General features: G+C 39.4%; 1 protein-coding gene across 2 annotated transcripts in view; it reads left to right on the top strand.

Moving 5' to 3' along the window:
• The window catches only part of tsc22d2 (TSC22 domain family 2), a 38886-nt gene extending 27420 nt beyond the window's left edge, over positions 1 to 11466 (top strand). For both annotated transcript variants that reach the window (XM_088077669.1, XM_042515915.2), the window contains 2 exons: positions 7863 to 7914; positions 9051 to 11466. In XM_088077669.1, the coding sequence (XP_087933795.1) occupies positions 7863 to 7914; positions 9051 to 9350 (352 nt within the window). In that variant the 3' untranslated portion in view covers positions 9351 to 11466. The remainder of the gene's footprint in view (positions 1 to 7862; positions 7915 to 9050) is intronic.
• Positions 11467 to 16991: the final 5525 nt, after the last annotated feature.

The raw sequence follows: 16991 nt of genomic DNA, 5'->3' as shown, positions 1-16991 counted from the left end.
CAAACATGATATTTGTGAACAAGTCTGGGGTTATATAACAGGTGAGGGTGCGCGTGGGACAGTTCCTTCGGTATGTTTACGAGGAAGCTCGGTGGCAGCAGACACACCTACTTGTGACTCTTGAATTATTGCTGGAAAAATAAAACCTCAATCTCCAGACAAGGGGGTCTCGAAGTCTGTCTTCCTTTGTTTAGTCTCCATTGTGTCAGTCTGGACCACCCTTTATGTAGACAGCATGTCTCAACATTACAGCATCTGAAAAAGGTTCAGAGGCACATATTAACATACTTCCAGCATCCTGTCATTGTCACCATTGTTTGATGCTTATCAGTGACATAAGGACAGAATTGGCTCGAGGTGAGATGCAAATTTAAGTCTTGATGGTGAATTTCAAGTATTTAAAGTAGTTCTCATGTGTTGTAACTTGTTTCTGTCTTGTAAAGTTAGGCTTGAGTGGGGTGTCAAGTTTGAGGTCATACGTTTGGATCCCGACAAGCATGATGATGGCATTCAGGCTCCAAGTTTCACATATCTTGCAATACAAAGCATGATTTTACTCACCTACTGCAGATGTGAAAGGTAAAATCTCAGCAGTTTATCAAGGAAAGATCACTCTACCAAAATCTACACCTTGAATTTTGTAATCAGTTAAAAACATTTTTACAAGAAAAGGGGAAAAATATGAATGATATGACAATATTAGACTTTGGAGAATTTGACAAACACAGTTTTGGGCTTTTAATTGTATCATATTCCTCCTCAGTTTGAACACTTGTAGGGATCAGTACTGGTTCCTGGAATTTGGTGCAGATACTCAGTGGTAGCTTTTCTTCTTTTCTCTGTAATAACAAAAATAAATGTATAACAGTTGTGAAAGTATTTTAAAAAGTCCAAATTTCTCAATATGCAGCATAGTTTTCAGTTCAGGCCATTTATTATTTAACATGTTTTATATTCATTTAGAATTAAAAATCCATAAAAAATAAAATAAAACCAAAACCTCCAGCCTGTCAGTCTGTCTTAAGGGCATACAGAGAGAACGCTGTTGTTTGTCTCATGGAAACTGTAACAGCTATTGTGACCACTTCTGAAATGTCATTATATTATATTGTGTAGCATCAAGCGTTGTCTGCATAGATTTTTGAGAGGTGTTACCACACTTTTCAAAAAACGCTGTAGGGGAGATGTAGTCTCATTCTGTCTCATTCCCTCTTTACTATTCACCACCTCCATAGTGACTTCTCTGCTCTCCCGTCCGCACTGTCTGCTCTGTTTGTGTGTGTGTGTGTGTGTGTGTGTGTGTGTGTGTGTGTGTGTGTGTGTGTGGGAGATGAGTGCTGCACTCGGTCAAACACGCAGCGGAGAGGACAGAGAAGTCAGTGCGACCGTTATTGACAGCAAAAACTTGGCAGAAAACTCTCAGCATAGTTTTTTTTTTCTGTCTTCACATTCAGTTAAGGCGTTATGAAAAAAAAAAAGGCTTACTCTCTCATCCATTTGCGCTCTCAGCTGCTGAACTTGTGGCACCGATTGATTTAACAGGAAGTGGTACTAATGTTAATCGGTCGGTACCCCTGAAATTACAGAGTTCGATACCCAACCCTTTGAAATTGTCAAGAAAACTACTGAAGTAGTTAAAAATATCATTTTTATTCCTTGAGCTCTTCAGAAGGACTCATCTATATTGTCTTAAAATAAATTGATTTGTCAAACGCACATTTAAAAATGTTATTTGTAATTCAATCTACAGAAAATGTATCTGCAGTGTGAGCCACCTTTATGGAGACAACACGTCCCAACACTTCAGCATCGGAGGAGTTCACCATGTTCTGAGGCACATATTAACATACTTGCAACATCCTAAAATTGTCAGCATTGTTTGAAGAGTTGTTATGTGTCTATTTTAGAGCACTTTGCAAATTTAAGTCTTCATGTGGAATTTCATGCGTGCGTCACTAAATACAAAGTGTTCCTCATGTATTGTGTAACTTGTTTCTGTGTTGTAATACCACTCGATTTGAAGCCGCTCGTTTAGATCACGTTGAGCATGTTGATGGCATTAACTCGTACTTATTGTACAGTCTCAACAGGCAGTGGAGGAGCTTATCAAGAGAAGATTTCAAGTTTACAAATGTGGGAGGAGAGGAAACACCTTAAAAATGAACCAAATACACTTTCTGTTAACAAAATTATTTATGGCTCACCTATTGCAAAAATTACAACAAAAGTAGAACTTGAGTTGAGGGAGACTTATTTCTAAAATAATTTCAACGCCATTAGAAATGTTTAAATCACTCTTCTAACTAATGTCCATCAACCGTTTTTATTTATTTATTTATTTTAAAGTTAATTACTATTATCACATTGAAACTGGATATTGTAAACATCTTAGTATTCCGACTTGCACCCAAACACACTCAACTTGGGTGTGATGTCACCTCGCTGTTGTTACAAGCAAATATATCTCTGATGTTCCTTTTCACCATCTCCGTAGTATTTTCTGTAAGTAAGCAACCAAACGCAGAGTAGACAGTCTGCTTCCTGTTTACACTAGTATGCACAGTTTGTGTGTATGATCATTTGATAAGCGTTTCAAGCATTTTAATATTGACGGAGATTACTTCTCAGTGCTAAAATGCCTGTTTGTGCTGAGATTGGTTTGTTTTAAAATATATTGCTGTGGACGTAGCCTGATTTGTCTAATTAGATAGATACACGACAGGCTCATCCCTGCGGTGAACGCCCTCAGGCAAAAACACAGCTCTCCTTGTTTTCTGAGAGGGTGATCATTAGTTAAGTGGTTGCAGGGTCATGGAGTAGTTTAGACCTTTTCAGTAAGTCTTGAAGGGAAGGCACTTTCAGTTCTCTGAATCTTTTAATGAAACATGTTACATCTCCACGTTCATTTGTAGTACTTTGCTGACAGTGCAGTGTGATACTATTAGACGTTTCACTTGCTTATCCACGAATACAAATAGTCATGAGCTGTGATGTCAGTATTCCTCTGACCACTTCATGAATTTGTCTGATCAGAAATAATAAGAGGTCATATTTTGAGACAAAAGCTTGTAAAATGTCCTGATTAACTGGAAGTTTCTTGTGGATTTCTGCCATGATTATGTATTTGTTGTCATCGTCTAGGAGAGACATGACTAAATCGCTCTTGCCGAAGCCGCTTTGTTTGTTTTCACTGTAGTTTTGTGTCAAGACTAACTGGAGCCTCTGCCGACCTCATGTGGCGCAGCAGCTGAACTGCATCTTTCAGAATGAACGGCATGAACTGGGCTACAGCGCAGGTCTCTGTGTCTGAAAGAGAATTACAGTGAATCGACAGTGAGGTCACTCCTCTGTTGTTTCAGCCCCCACCCTCCAGCTAATGTTTTGAAGTACACTTACCAGGGGAGGGGGGGGTTATCACTGAAGGCTGATTATTCAGCTGCCTCCCCCTACGGTCAGCGTTGGTATGCTTTCCAATGGGGACGTGTGCCGGTGCATCAGTGCCTTAATGGAGAACACATTGAATTTCTGATGTTTTAGGACATCATGTGATAAACCAAGAGACAAAGGAGACCACGCTTTGCTCCTGCACGTGTCTCTTCTGATATAGAGCAATAGCATGATGACAGATTCAGTAATACACATATTTCAGGCATTTATTTTACTCATTTCTTTGGAGCTGCTTGCAGTGTGTGAGCTGGGTGTCCAACAGAAGACATGCCAATCATGGAAAGCTCATTTAAGCCTGTTTAAAACCAAAAACTGTCACAGCACGATGGTGGCTCTGACACAGATGTCTCAGTTTAGAGGCACTGGCCCCGGGGCCGGAGGTGTCCAGAGTTGGAATGTGTTGCCGTGAGGTCCTGGAGACTTTGCTTGGGGGCGGGGGGGTGAATGTGTGCACTCCTGCAGTCTGCGGGGAAGGCCTATGTTAAGGTTAACACAGCAAGCGGCCCTTATATAAACCGCCACATGTTCTCCTCCTTGAATAAAATGTCCAGTTTGCTTTGTTGTCCTTGGACACAAAATGACAACGGATCAGTTTTTGTCCGCCTACGATGTCTTGAAAGTCTTTCACATCTTCTGGTCACTTGACAAGTTAATTTGATCTAACCTGGATGTTCATTGATTTTTAATTCTGATAAAAACATGTTCTAGTGACAGTCAGTCTAGTGGACAGTCTTCTCTCTCATTGTCCCAGATTTGTTCAAGCTTGGTTCGAAGGGAGGGTCGTCTTCTTGTGTTATTTATCGGCAGCACAACAGAGCAACTCGCTCATTGTGGAATGCAGCTCATTTACCTCGCTGTCATCACAGCAGTGTGGATCTGTCACGCTACAGTAGATGACCTCTGACCTCCATCACCTCCAAACAATTTTAGAGGCGAGATTCAACAAGTTTTCCAATAAGCAGACATGAGTTGGTATTGTTTTATCTTAGTTTTACATATTCTCACGTTTTCTTCTTTGCACAATCCCAATAGATTAAGAAGACAAATGTGGAACACTGCATTACAGATTTAATTACATGAAAAGCATGTGTATTCATAGTGAATTCAGCATGATCTATGCTATTTAATTGCACTTATATGGTCTTAATGACCACGTGACCAATATCATCAACATCATTCTCAAGTTTTCTATTATCAGCTTATATAAAGTTCATGAAAAATTAACCATTTCAATTAGCTTTTCAGTGCTTCTTTTTGATGTTGTCGACACATATTTGACAATTCATCTTCTTCTCATCACTCTTGATGTAGAGTAATTACGTTATTAGCATTTTAAAGAACTAAATGGCTAATGTGGTTGCAAACTGCCAGCTCAAGAGTTTGCCTTTTTCTACTGTAATACAGGAGGGAACAACCAGAAATCTTTGCCACTACATGCAAAACACTGTCTGCTTTTTAATTAACCTTTAAATAAGGCGTCCTGTGTCTCTGTGGGATCACAGTGTATAATTTTTGGCAGACAGTGAATGTAATGTAATTAGTACGGGAGTCCTCCCTGCGAGCAAATGTAGAGAGGGGAAAGTAGCGAGAGGCTGAACTCCGCCCCCTTGTTTTCTTACCATGTGACCGAGCGGGTTGGTTTTAAGACACACTCCGCTCCCATGCAAACAAGAGACATTCGTGTGTTGACACTCAGCGGAGTTACACAGAAGAAACACTTTCGAGAAACTTTGTAAAATCGGCAAACATGCGCTCCAAAATGAACTACAGTCTGCCCTGCTCGCCGGGAACTTCACCGACGTATTCCGGACGGTTGATGACTTACAGGGCGAGATGCATCAGGTAATTAACCTTTATATGCCGCTCTGCCATGTGTTTTACTGCCGTATTACTCGTATATGTCCCGTGTACAATCTCGGGTGTGTTGTCCTTCTTATTGTCTGCGTATATGGTTTAATTTTTTGCTTGTGCGTCCTTTAGGGTCCCTGTTTTATTCGTTTACATATGATTCTTACGGTTAAATCTTAAAACTTTGTGGCAGACTCCCAATTTACCACACAACTTTTTAACTCTGAGTCATATGCAGCTGGGTGTTTCGTGCCGTCATAGACAATGTTGACAAAGCGGACAAAGTTTGCGCAAGGGCTCTGTGCCCGGTGCCCTGCGTGTTTAAAGTATTTTGCCATCAGCTGTTTGGTATGCGTGACACTTTACCTCTCAGGATGTTGCAGCACAGAACATACTTTCCTTTAAGTGAAGCATCTGTTTGGTGTTTGTACTTGCGCCCCCCGGGCTGCCTAGGACGCGCTGAACGTGCGCTACATTACGCACGGCGATGGATATGCTTGGGGAGCCAACTGGAGCTCAGTCTTATGTTTTTGGTCAAGTGTGTGGTGATGCACAATATTTACCTTATTACCTTGTAATATTTTAAATAATTCTGCAGCAAGTTTTATTTTTTTTTTGCTGAGGTCAGCTCATTCTTTTGCAGTGTCTTTATGTTAAAGCTCCATCAAATTTACTCACACAAAACGTTAATTTACATCTCAAATGGTATGAATATAATTTTATATAAAGCTGATACTTAGATCATTTTGCTACTATCTTCCACCACTCGTTTTTTTTTTATTATTCAGTTTTTAAAAATGGGACGATTCAGGAAACATACGTTAGTTTGACCTCCTTCTCCACATTTTACTATGCTTTCGGCACATTGTGTTCCCTCTCATGGCTCTGACTGATGGCCAGAGCACCTTCTAGCGGCGTGAAAACGCTTAGGTCCTTCTTTTTGTCTTTGCATCCACATCTGAGTAGGGTGGTGATTGTGCGAGAGAGAGCGTTATCTGCTGAGACAGATTAAGATCTTGAGTGGGTTTCTATCTTTCTATGAGGTACACCCCGAAACTTGGCATTGTTTATGCTGTATGAGGATCTTTTGCTTGTTCAGTAAGTTGATTGTCTTTTATGTGTAAAGTGGGGTACGTTTTTCCCGTCTTTCCTGAAGAGGGGGGAGGGGGTAACACAGTGTTGCTCTTAAGTGGTTTGGAAACGTGTTGATAAATGGGGGGGTGCTCATAGCAGCGGCGTGGATGCTTCACAATTGGCCCGATCGCGTTAAAACGTGTTTAATATCGAGGACGGAGAACAATGAGATAACACTGATACTGTAAACGCATCGCTGACGGCGACAACCAGCCGCGCCCGCAATACAACTCCTGCCGGAGCGGAGCCACACTCCCTCTCTGTAATCTGTTTTCATTGCAGGGGAATCATGCAGAGATAAAAACTGATACGACCGACAGTCGCTGAAATGTCTGTTTTTAAACAATGTCCAGGAGCTTTGTTATCGGGGCCCCTGCTGCTGTTTCTGTACGGGACGATTTAAGTGAAATGTGATGGATGAACAGCGCTTCTTTGTGCTTTTTACCTCTATGAATGTCGAAACACTCAAAAAACACAAAGTAACAACTGATTTTTATTGTCCCTCCATATGTATGTGATTCATACGTGACAGAGTCTTTACTGTATGTTATTTCAGACTTCAATATCTGGTTTTACCGATGACAGTCGTCATGTGAGGTGTTTTCCGATGCAGCCGTCTAAATGGAAATTTACACTTGCTTTGTGCGTTGCTACATGTTAGGCTACCATGAGCAATCCCTAATTTGTTAGTTGAAGCCATACATCAAGCAAAAAAAAAACTCCAGTTATTTTCAGTTTATATATTTTTAACTATATGTAGATGAGTGGTTTGGTCAATAGATTGTCAAAATAAATGGTGAAAATTGTTAATCAGTGTTTCCCACAGTCCCAGATGACATCTTCATATGTCTTGTTCTTGTCTACAATCAGAACACCGGCACTCACAGAAAATTACACTCATTTAATGTGGTCAAGATTCTCACCCCATATGTGCGCCTCTACACATTGTTAAAGATTTTTGGAGTTGTGCACACTGCTGTTTTTATCTTGTTTATCGTCCACAACCCCAAGATATTCAGTTAACTTTACTTACATGAGTAAAGAAACCAGAAAATATTCAAATTTACAAAGCAGCCCCATGTTTATAACATCCCTCTTTGAATTTGATCACATTGAACAGCAGCTCTTTGGGGGTTTTGAAGCTGTTCATCTGTGACACTTTCTTTAAAGTGCTCTCAAAATAGTTTTTATTTTTATTTTTGGTCATTGTTTTGGAAAATCTCAAATCAGTTTTTCTCATTCCGTGAAACCAGAGTTGACTGTTAATTTACGTGTGCTTCTGAAATCCCCGTGAAATCCCCTGAGGTCATCGCTGTTATTTTATGAACCTAGTTTTGGCTGTTTGTGAATATGAAGGCGCTGATATCAGTTTGAAGCACGAGGGGGACATGAGATGAGTATCTTGTGGTAACTCTCGCTCTTTCTCTCTACAGTGCATCCGGTGCCAGCGTCGTCGCCATTGATAACAAAATCGAGCAAGCAATGGTGAGTTTTCCACAGATGTACACTATTACAACAAATGTGGTCAGGTGACCCACATTCTCTGCTAACCTAACCTGTACAGCGACCTGTTTGACAGTGAGTTTTCCACTGCACACGCTCTGTGACACAACTTTCTCAGAGACGAGGAACATAAAACTCATTTTTAAGGGAAATTTTATGTAATAACCCGTGTTCAATTCATGGAAACTTCTGCATTTACTTGGAACAACAAGCTCTTTGTGGGCCTTTCTTAACATACCAGAAAATCAAATAACTCAGCATCTTAGTGCGGCTCTTGTAGTTTGATTGACAGGTGATCTCTTGAAAATGCAGTTGCAAAACCCCACATGGCAATGACGCATCAGTGCTAAAAATACTGCGGAAAAAAGATCAAGACCTGAAACTAACAGCTGTTTAGATAAAAGGAGATCTGTTTATTATTACTGCAATTAATTATTCATCTGATTAAAAGGATAAAGCCACGTTTATTAATTTCCACAATTTATTTAAAAAAAAAATCCTTGTCTTCTTGTTATACTTTCAAAAAACTCTTAAATAAAAAAAGGTCAAGAGAGAAAAATCCTTATTTTAATACAAAAAACCTAAATAAGGTGGCAGCTGACTAGAGAAAGATTACAAGGGAGCTTAAAGTTTTTGGATAATGACCGTCACTTAAAACAACCTACCTGCTGCTGGCTACATTTTACGTCACTTCCAGTACATCACATTTTTACATTTTACGTCACAATATAAAATGTGCCTTTTGTCTTTATAAAGTACAAACGTCAGAAGATAGAAAGTACACACTCATCTTTCTTCGTGGTTACGTCTCTAATTTTTTAGTGCACAGCTGATTGATACAAGGTTTGTTTATATGACGAAACAGTAGTGCATATTTCAGTGTGGTAAGAGAGCGTCTGATTCCAATTTGATGCAATAGTCTGATGATGGCCTGCTGTGGGGCCCAACTAATTGATGATATAAAAAAAAATGTTGCCAAATATTTTTGTAATCGTGTTGCAGCCCAAAAAAGATCACACTGATTAAATTGTAAGACGTCATGTGTTCCTGTTTGAGGATGGAATCTGATTGATTCATGTGCTATTATTATCTTCTGTTTTCCTCTCTCTCTATTTCAGGACTTGGTGAAGAGCCACCTGATGTATGCTGTGCGCGAGGAGGTGGAGGTGTTGAAGGAGCAGATCAAGGAGCTTTACGAGAGGAACTCAGTGCTGGAGCGCGAGAACGCCGTGCTGAAGTCGCTGGCCAACACAGATCAGCTCAGCCAACTGTCCAGTCAGCTCAACCAGGGCAGCAGCACATCGCCGCCGCTGCAACAGCAACACCCACTCGTTACAAACAACAACAACAACAACCCCTCGGCTCACCACGAGGGGAGTCAGAGCGTCCCTCATCAGCCCAACATCACCTCAGCGTGATCTCTGTCCCCCCAGTACACTCATTAAAGACACACCTCCCACGGACAGGAGTGGAAGATCCTGTTAGTAAAGACAACAACTGCTACCGTCCCCTCAGCTTCATAAAGCAAAAGGCTCGGCTCTGCGTTCAATATGCTCCATTTGAGGCAAAATCAACAGCAGCAACATCTTTGTTTGCAAGAGCCATGCTTCAGTGTGCGCACGTTGCCGTCACCGGGCTTCACATTATTAAGACATCTACCACCCCTCGAAAAGTCTTATCCTGTGCCTGTGGTGGGCTGCAAGAAAGAAGGAGAGGCAGGGGAGCCGGTGCACACCATTAAACATAAAACTGCATGCTGTTCTTGTGCAGGAGGACAGTGTCAAAGGGCACAGAGAGCTCGATTCGTAGGGGCAACAAGTGGTGGAAGAGGATGGCGCAACCATGTGAGGTGACAAGGGTCCTCTAACAACCAGCAGGGACTGTCCTCCCAGCATCCCCAACCCCACATCACTCCAGGGCTGTTAGAAACCACAGAGCTGAGGGAGAAGTGGGGGAGAATAATCGTCCTCCCTGAGCGCAGGAGGACGTTGGGTCGCGAGTCGAGAGCCTCGGCTTGGTATATGCTGCAACAAAAGCTTGTGTTGTTTTCTCAGAGCCACCGTACTTTGACATAAATCATAATACTTTTTTTTCCATTAGTTCAGTTTTAGTATTTGCATTTATTTATTTCAGGGCTGCTATTTTCATAATGTAAATGAAAAATGTCATGGAGATACTTATTAACAAAACAAGAAAACCTTTCTCTTTGGTCTTTTGGTATTTTAGAATCTGTCAGGTATTACAATTTGGTAGTCTCTTGCAACAAGTAGATCTCAATGAGTAGGCAATAAGTTCCATAATAGAGAATTTTCTTTCCATGAAATAGTGATAACACTAAAGCCGAGCTTACATTAGGTAAAATCCAGGTTGAATGTATATTTTGTAAAGTGTAAAGTATTAAGAGCAAGGAGGGTTTGTACAGGAGAACACCTGTTGATTTGATGGGATGTTTTGATAAAGAAAACTATAAATTTACTTTTTCAAGACTTTCTTTGTCAAAACAGGCAAAAATAGAAATGAATTTGGGGGTTTGGTTGGGGTGGGGGTGGGAGGGTTGGGGGTGAAAAGCTGTGAAAATACTTGACCTACTTTATAACCAAAGACGCAAAGCTGTGTAAGTCTTTTCCCCCCATTTTAAATGCACACTCATATTTGTTTTCTACTCTCTCCTTCCCTATATTTTTTTGTTGCTGTTTTGCATGTTCTGCATGATCTGTAATCAAACCACTTTCTTACCTCATGTTTTTATCCAGCACTCTTATTTTTCTGTCAAGCTGTCAGTCTGTGAATGATTGTGAAAGGATTTATGAAAGAGAAAGGGAACAATGGGCAGAGAGGGTGGAGTAAGTAGACGAGGGTAAGAATTAAAAAAAAGAAGAGTGAGGGGTTTGTGTCAGATGGAGAAAACGGCCCCGTGCACAAAACATTAGTCAGAAAAGGAGCCATCTTTTTTTTTCTTTTTTCATGTAAATGCTGTGTTAAATTTAATATGCAGAGAAAAAGGTTTTGTTACATTGCAGATTTTAATGTATTTAATGAATGCAGCAATTAGATTTCGATTGTAGTGTACCAACACTTTGCTTAAAAAATAACAATATCCGCAAAAATAAACAATAGAAACTATTAAACGTTTCACACTGAAAAGCTGGAACCCAGTCAATTGTGTGTGAGCATATTATTTGATGTCCTGTCTGTGTCACGTCTTTTGTGCCTCCTGTGCCATCGTCTGCTGTCGTCAGGCGATCCGGTTTCTTTCTCTGTGGCTTAGAACCAAACCAAAATGCTTGGTAATTGTACAATCAGTCATCGTTCTACAGGATGGACTCTTTGATTTCCTTTTTTTGTTTGCAAACAGGCTTATTTCTTCTCTCTTTATTTTTTCTTTTCATTTGAAGGAGATGCCGTGTACATGCCAAGTGTACTGTATGAAAGTGATCACTGAGCCTTGGAGAAAAATATCTTAATGCCCTTGTAATGTGCTGTTCAGACAATTTTAGTTTTCAGTCAGAATAAATTACTGTTTTATTAAGAAAATGTCTCCATGTTCTTTTTTTGTGTTTTTTTTTAAAGGCCCCACCCAACATATACTCCCTCAGATCCGGATACCTGATGAGGATACAACTGATTATTACTAGTTATCAGTCCGTAACAATAGACGTCTGTGTAGGTTCTCAGTCATCCAGGTCATGGTAATCCGAGGTTTCCTGTTGCCACCTCGGACATAATAGACCTTTTTCTCAGCAGACATTTTATTCTTAAAGTCATGTTTAGTGCAAGACAGACGGTCAGAGTAGGGACAGCATGCTACTTGCATGCACAGTAGCAGGACTCTGAAATTGAAGCAGCTAGATGGATTTTTGCTATCATTAATGTCATTATGTACATCTGTGTTTGTCCTGCTGTGATATGTTTAAATGTGCTCTGTGAAAGAGCTCTAACCTCTCTTTCCCTTATGTTTTGGAGTTCGGACTACTTTGTTTTCCCATTAAAGAAAGAAAAGGGTCTCTGATTTTGTAGAGCTGAAATGGCTTGTCCCTCAAAACAGAGCCTCGGGTCTCCACATGCATGAAGTTCAGAGTCTGATCTCCGGTGTTACTACAGATGGATGTTTATTTCTAGTCACTGTAAAGGCACATATTGTCTGTCAGTGAAGAGAGGAATTTTAAGAACTGAACCTTTGAAGAATTGAGACAGCAGTGTGAAACTCCACAGGATACATGCAGACAACTCGGTCAAGATGAGTTACTCCAAGTACTTATCAACGTCCTGGGGAACATCAGACGAATTAAAGACATAAAGTGACAGTACAATGCCAATGATGTTCCATAGTTAAGAAATTAAAGAAAATTCCCATTAAAATCACAATTTGGGTGACCTTTACATTCAAACATTTCTGTGACATATTTAGCAAAAAGATTTAAGTCATATCTATAATGTTATAAATGGCAACAAAAAAGTCCAAAATATGTTTAGTTCTGTTTTTCCAGATAAATAACGTCATCTGTAATTTGGTATCCAGACAACTCTGTCTACATAACGTAATTTCCCAGTCACTGTCATCCAAGAGCTCAGATCCTTCTCCCACAATTCCTTGGAACAACAGGAAATTTCACTCTGGAATCTGATTGTAAGTTAGGAGGAAGTTATGTTTCCATGAGAGTAGTAAGTAGTCCCTGTGTGCACGCTTGAAAGACACATAAAACCTTTCTAAAGAGGGAGGAAACTTTACACCTGGTGCAGAGGCAGGTGTGAAATCCTAAATGACTTTATGTTTAGTCATCACCTTCATGTCATTTCAGACATAAATTATCAGTTCATGCTTGCTCAAAAAGGTGATAATTTTTTAAGTAAGTCTGGCATGTAATTCTGTGGCCCCCAAGCTGACGTCCACTGACAGCTGATGAGAGTTTCACACCTGAAAGATCGGTCTCTGACATGTTTGTCACGTCTCAGTGAAGAGAAAACGTGCGCTCTGTCATAACTCATCTCTGTCTGCCAGGTGTTTAGTTTCATCACAGGTGTTGTGCATACATACAGTCATTCTAAGTTGGCTCATTCAGTTTCACTAAAGTGGTTTAGTTTAGTTGTGCATTCGTACTGTATGTAGCCTGTAGAAAAGACAGAAAATGGCCCCTATTAAATTACTATATAATTTTCATGAAAAGAAAACGAAATGAACCCAGATAACATAAATGATCATCATTTTTAATGACTAAGCAGTCATACAGATTTGATAAAATGTACAAATGACCAACAGTTTGTATTTACAAAGTGAGATGCATTTCAAATGATTCAGTGAAGTCCTATGAGTCTTTGCAAGTCAACGTCCTTTACAGATGTTTTTGTTTAAATAACGGTAATATAAATGTTGATTGTAGTGATGGAAGTAGATTGTTCCAAAGAGATTGCCCTCTGTATTTCACTGAATGTTATAATATTTATAATATTCATTCGTAAGGTAAACATGCGTATACCATGGCTTTGATCATAAGGAATAAAATGTCCTAGTTTTGGATAAAAGCATGGAATAATCTCTGATCTTTATTGATCATTACCAGTTATTGGGCAAAAAAGCAGCAATATAGATTACCTAATTAATTTCTACCTTTTGTCAACTTGAATTAAAGTGGCTGCTGACACAAAACACTATCAAATTTTCCAGTGGGAGGAGAGCTCTGTTTTCGGAACAGATTACATGGCAAAAAGAGGAGTTTTCAAGAGGAAGAACAATGAGCAATTTTCCAAGTGACTTAATCACAATACTACCCCCTTCTTGGAAGCAAAAGTTGACCTATTGACCTTTTCTCTCAAACAGCCCCTTTCCTCATAACCTGCATCCCTTTTATACTCTTCATAAATAGCTTAAGCATTTTTACCTCTAATTTTAAAAGTTATGAATTTTGCAATTTTCGGTCAGTGGGTTGTTGCACTTATTTATACTTAGCAGGAGGCACCATGTGAATCTAATTTTTCTGCTAGAGTATTACAAAGTTAAATGTAATCTGATCATTTAGGTACAAAGAGAGATGGAGTGGCCCTTTTGGCACATTTTTACCCTCATCTAGCTGGGGAAAAAGCTGTAATCTAATTTATGTTTTATCATGTCAAAATTCTTTTCGGGAAGCTTTTTATTTTATTTTTTTTTGAACATTCCACTCCCTGCCCTGGAATGAAACACTGTGTTGCATAATATCAACAAAGAAGACTTCACAAAACTGTGACACTCATTAATAGATTTTGTTGGACATGAATTCACCCTTTAGGCAAAATAAAGACTATTCTGGGTGTTTTCTACACCACACTTGTTTCTCTGGGTTGGATTTGCTACATATCTGCTAAAACGTCTGAATGCAGTTTTGGGTTTTTATTGCAAACTAAAACTAGAGTTGCACGTTGTTTGATGCCTCCACAAACCAGTCAAGTTGCAGTTAGCCCTTTTCTTCCATGTCTGTCCAGACTCAAATGTAGCCATGACAGCTGACAAAGCTTCAAATATGGGTGCTGCTGCAAAGAAGCTTCATAATGTAAAACATTAATGCTTCACACTTACATCTTCAGCCTGACAACACAGAAGATCTATACAGTCAGCACAGTTTCAAGAGCAATGTTCAGAAAAGTGTTTTGCAGAACATTGTGATGACACTGTGAAGGTGACTTTTGACCTTTGGATCTAAAATTTCATCACTTCATCATTTTATTCTATTGTGTGAAATTTTGTCAAAAATTAGCACGTGGATTCTCGAGTTATGTCCTCACCGCAGCGGCCGCTGGTTCAACTCCAACCTTCTTTGCTGCAGACATGGCTGTCGCCAGTCTGGAGGCATAAAAACGGTATCAAGTGGGCTCTGCATCACTGTGATAACTGTTCCTACTCACCTACTTTAAGTCAATGATGTGTGTTCATGCTGCAGCAGGTCACAGCTCTGAGTCACAGCTGCTCACACAGAACTGTGGTAAGAACGGGGTGTGTTCACCGCGTCACCGTGAACAAACACAGTTCAAAAAATGCTCGACTATGAATGGAGGATAAAAGCTGATGTCAACATTTCCTGTCTCTGTGACTTGATTATCAACTTGTCATGACATGTCCTGACTCCTGACACGAATCAAATACGTGCTGGGATTCAATCATATGAGGACTTTCTGCAGAATATATTATGCATATTATTCACAATTTCTAAGTAAAATTTTGAGGTACTAATTACTTTACTACAGTACAGAGCTTTTTCTCTGTGAGTTTGTACTTGCACCACATTTATCTTACATATACAGTTAGTTACTGTGCCAGATTTAAAAAATCAAAAAAAACCAATCAACAATAATGTCAGTAATGTTAGCATTAATGGACAAAGCAAGACATGTTTTTTAAATAACTTATTTACTTGCAAGAAAAGCAAATGTGCTTTATATTGAAATGCATGCGTAAACATCTACTCGCCCAAAGACCAAAATCAAAATACTATTGACGTGCAAATGAATCAGTGACAATATTCCAATGATTACATTAAAAAAGCACATAATTTGATGGCAATACTTTTGTAGTTTTACTTAAATAAAAGTACCAAAGACAGTACCAAAGAATTTGGTACTGTCTACCAAAGAATTTGGTACTGTCATATACACAGCACAGGGGAAGGAAGCAGTGACTCTTTGTGTGTGTGTGTGCGTGTGTGTGTGTGTGTGTGTGTGTGTGTTTTGCAATGACAATAACTCATAATTCAGTCATCTGCAGCCACACCCAACAATTATTGGGGATGAGCTTTACGGTTACACAGTGTAGTACTCTTTTGACTCACCACTGCCATCTAGTAATGAAACTGATGGACATAAACTTGAGGGCATGGAGTGAAACAAAATCGAGACTGTGGTGCCATCATGTGGGTATGATATGAAAGTTATTGCTGAGGTGGAAAAAACACCTTGGTGGTGGTGGGGGGGGGTTAGGGTTAGTGTTAGGGGTGTTCTTATATTTGTTCTTTTTTATGTAAGTGTCTTTCAGAATTTTGTATTCTTTATTTTCTATTTGTTTTCTTTTTGCTTCTCATGTAAAGCATTTCTTAGTACCTAAAAAAAAGTGCTATATTAGTGTTATTATTATTATTATTATAAAGTGTATAATCACCTGAAAATAAGCATTGTTGGTGTTTCTTTTTTCTTTGAATTTACTTTCTTTAATGGTGACCCTGGCGTGTTAATGCAGAAGACAAAGCGCATCCAGGAAAACAGGCACAACTAATGGAGTGGAGGAGTGGTCACTTTCCCTCAAACACTATGGGTGAAGCAGCCTGTCACCGAAGAAGCCCACAGCTGTCAGTATCCAGCACGACATTTGGACATGTTCTCCATCTGGGATGATAACTTGGCCATCATTCTCCCTTTTCCCACCTCCTCCACTTGAAGCAAGGAGACATCCCAAGACAGAGCTGTCCTCCATCGTCATTAACCCTGTAAAACCTAGTTCAGCATCAGTTTTTTGTGCTCTATTGAGATGCCTCTCAGAACCTGTTGAAACCTGAGAAATGTGTTGTTATTTCTTTAAAAAACATTGGTAAAAAGGCAAAGACTAACTTGGCAAGAGACGTCTCACAAATAGCAATAGGTTCGTAAAAGGTAACAAAGATAATAGCCTGAAAATTTATTTTAAAAAAGGCAGGGGGAAATTATTAGAAAAGGATCGAAAACTAGAGAAAAATGTCCTGAAAACTAGATTCAGAATTATTTTAGTCAAACATTTAGAATGCGTTACAGAAAATATATATATATTTACTGCACTTATTTGGGGTCATTTTCTTGTTTTATTTATTTATTGCTTGTTCAGTAATTTTCCTGTATCTTTTCTTTTCTGATTTCTTGCTGTATGTGTTGATGTATGTATTAAGTTGCTCATTGCTTTCTCTTCGTGTTTTTTTTTACAGTAAAGTAAACCAATTTTTCAGGTTACAGAGGGTTAAGAGGATGATTGACACAGAGTCAAAAAAGGTCGTCATGACCTGACCTGCACCTCTTCGCACCTCTTCATATGCAGCCGATGGTTCAAACAGGGGGCAGCAGCTGTAAGT

The sequence above is a fragment of the Plectropomus leopardus genome, chromosome 5 (genome assembly GCF_026936395.1).
Source record: "Plectropomus leopardus strain MGB_pleo_1.0 chromosome 5, ASM2693639v1, whole genome shotgun sequence".
NCBI classification, from domain to species: Eukaryota; Metazoa; Chordata; class Actinopteri; order Perciformes; family Serranidae; genus Plectropomus; species Plectropomus leopardus.
Note: the sequence above shows the minus strand (reverse complement) of the source record. Positions and strands in the feature narration are given on the sequence as shown.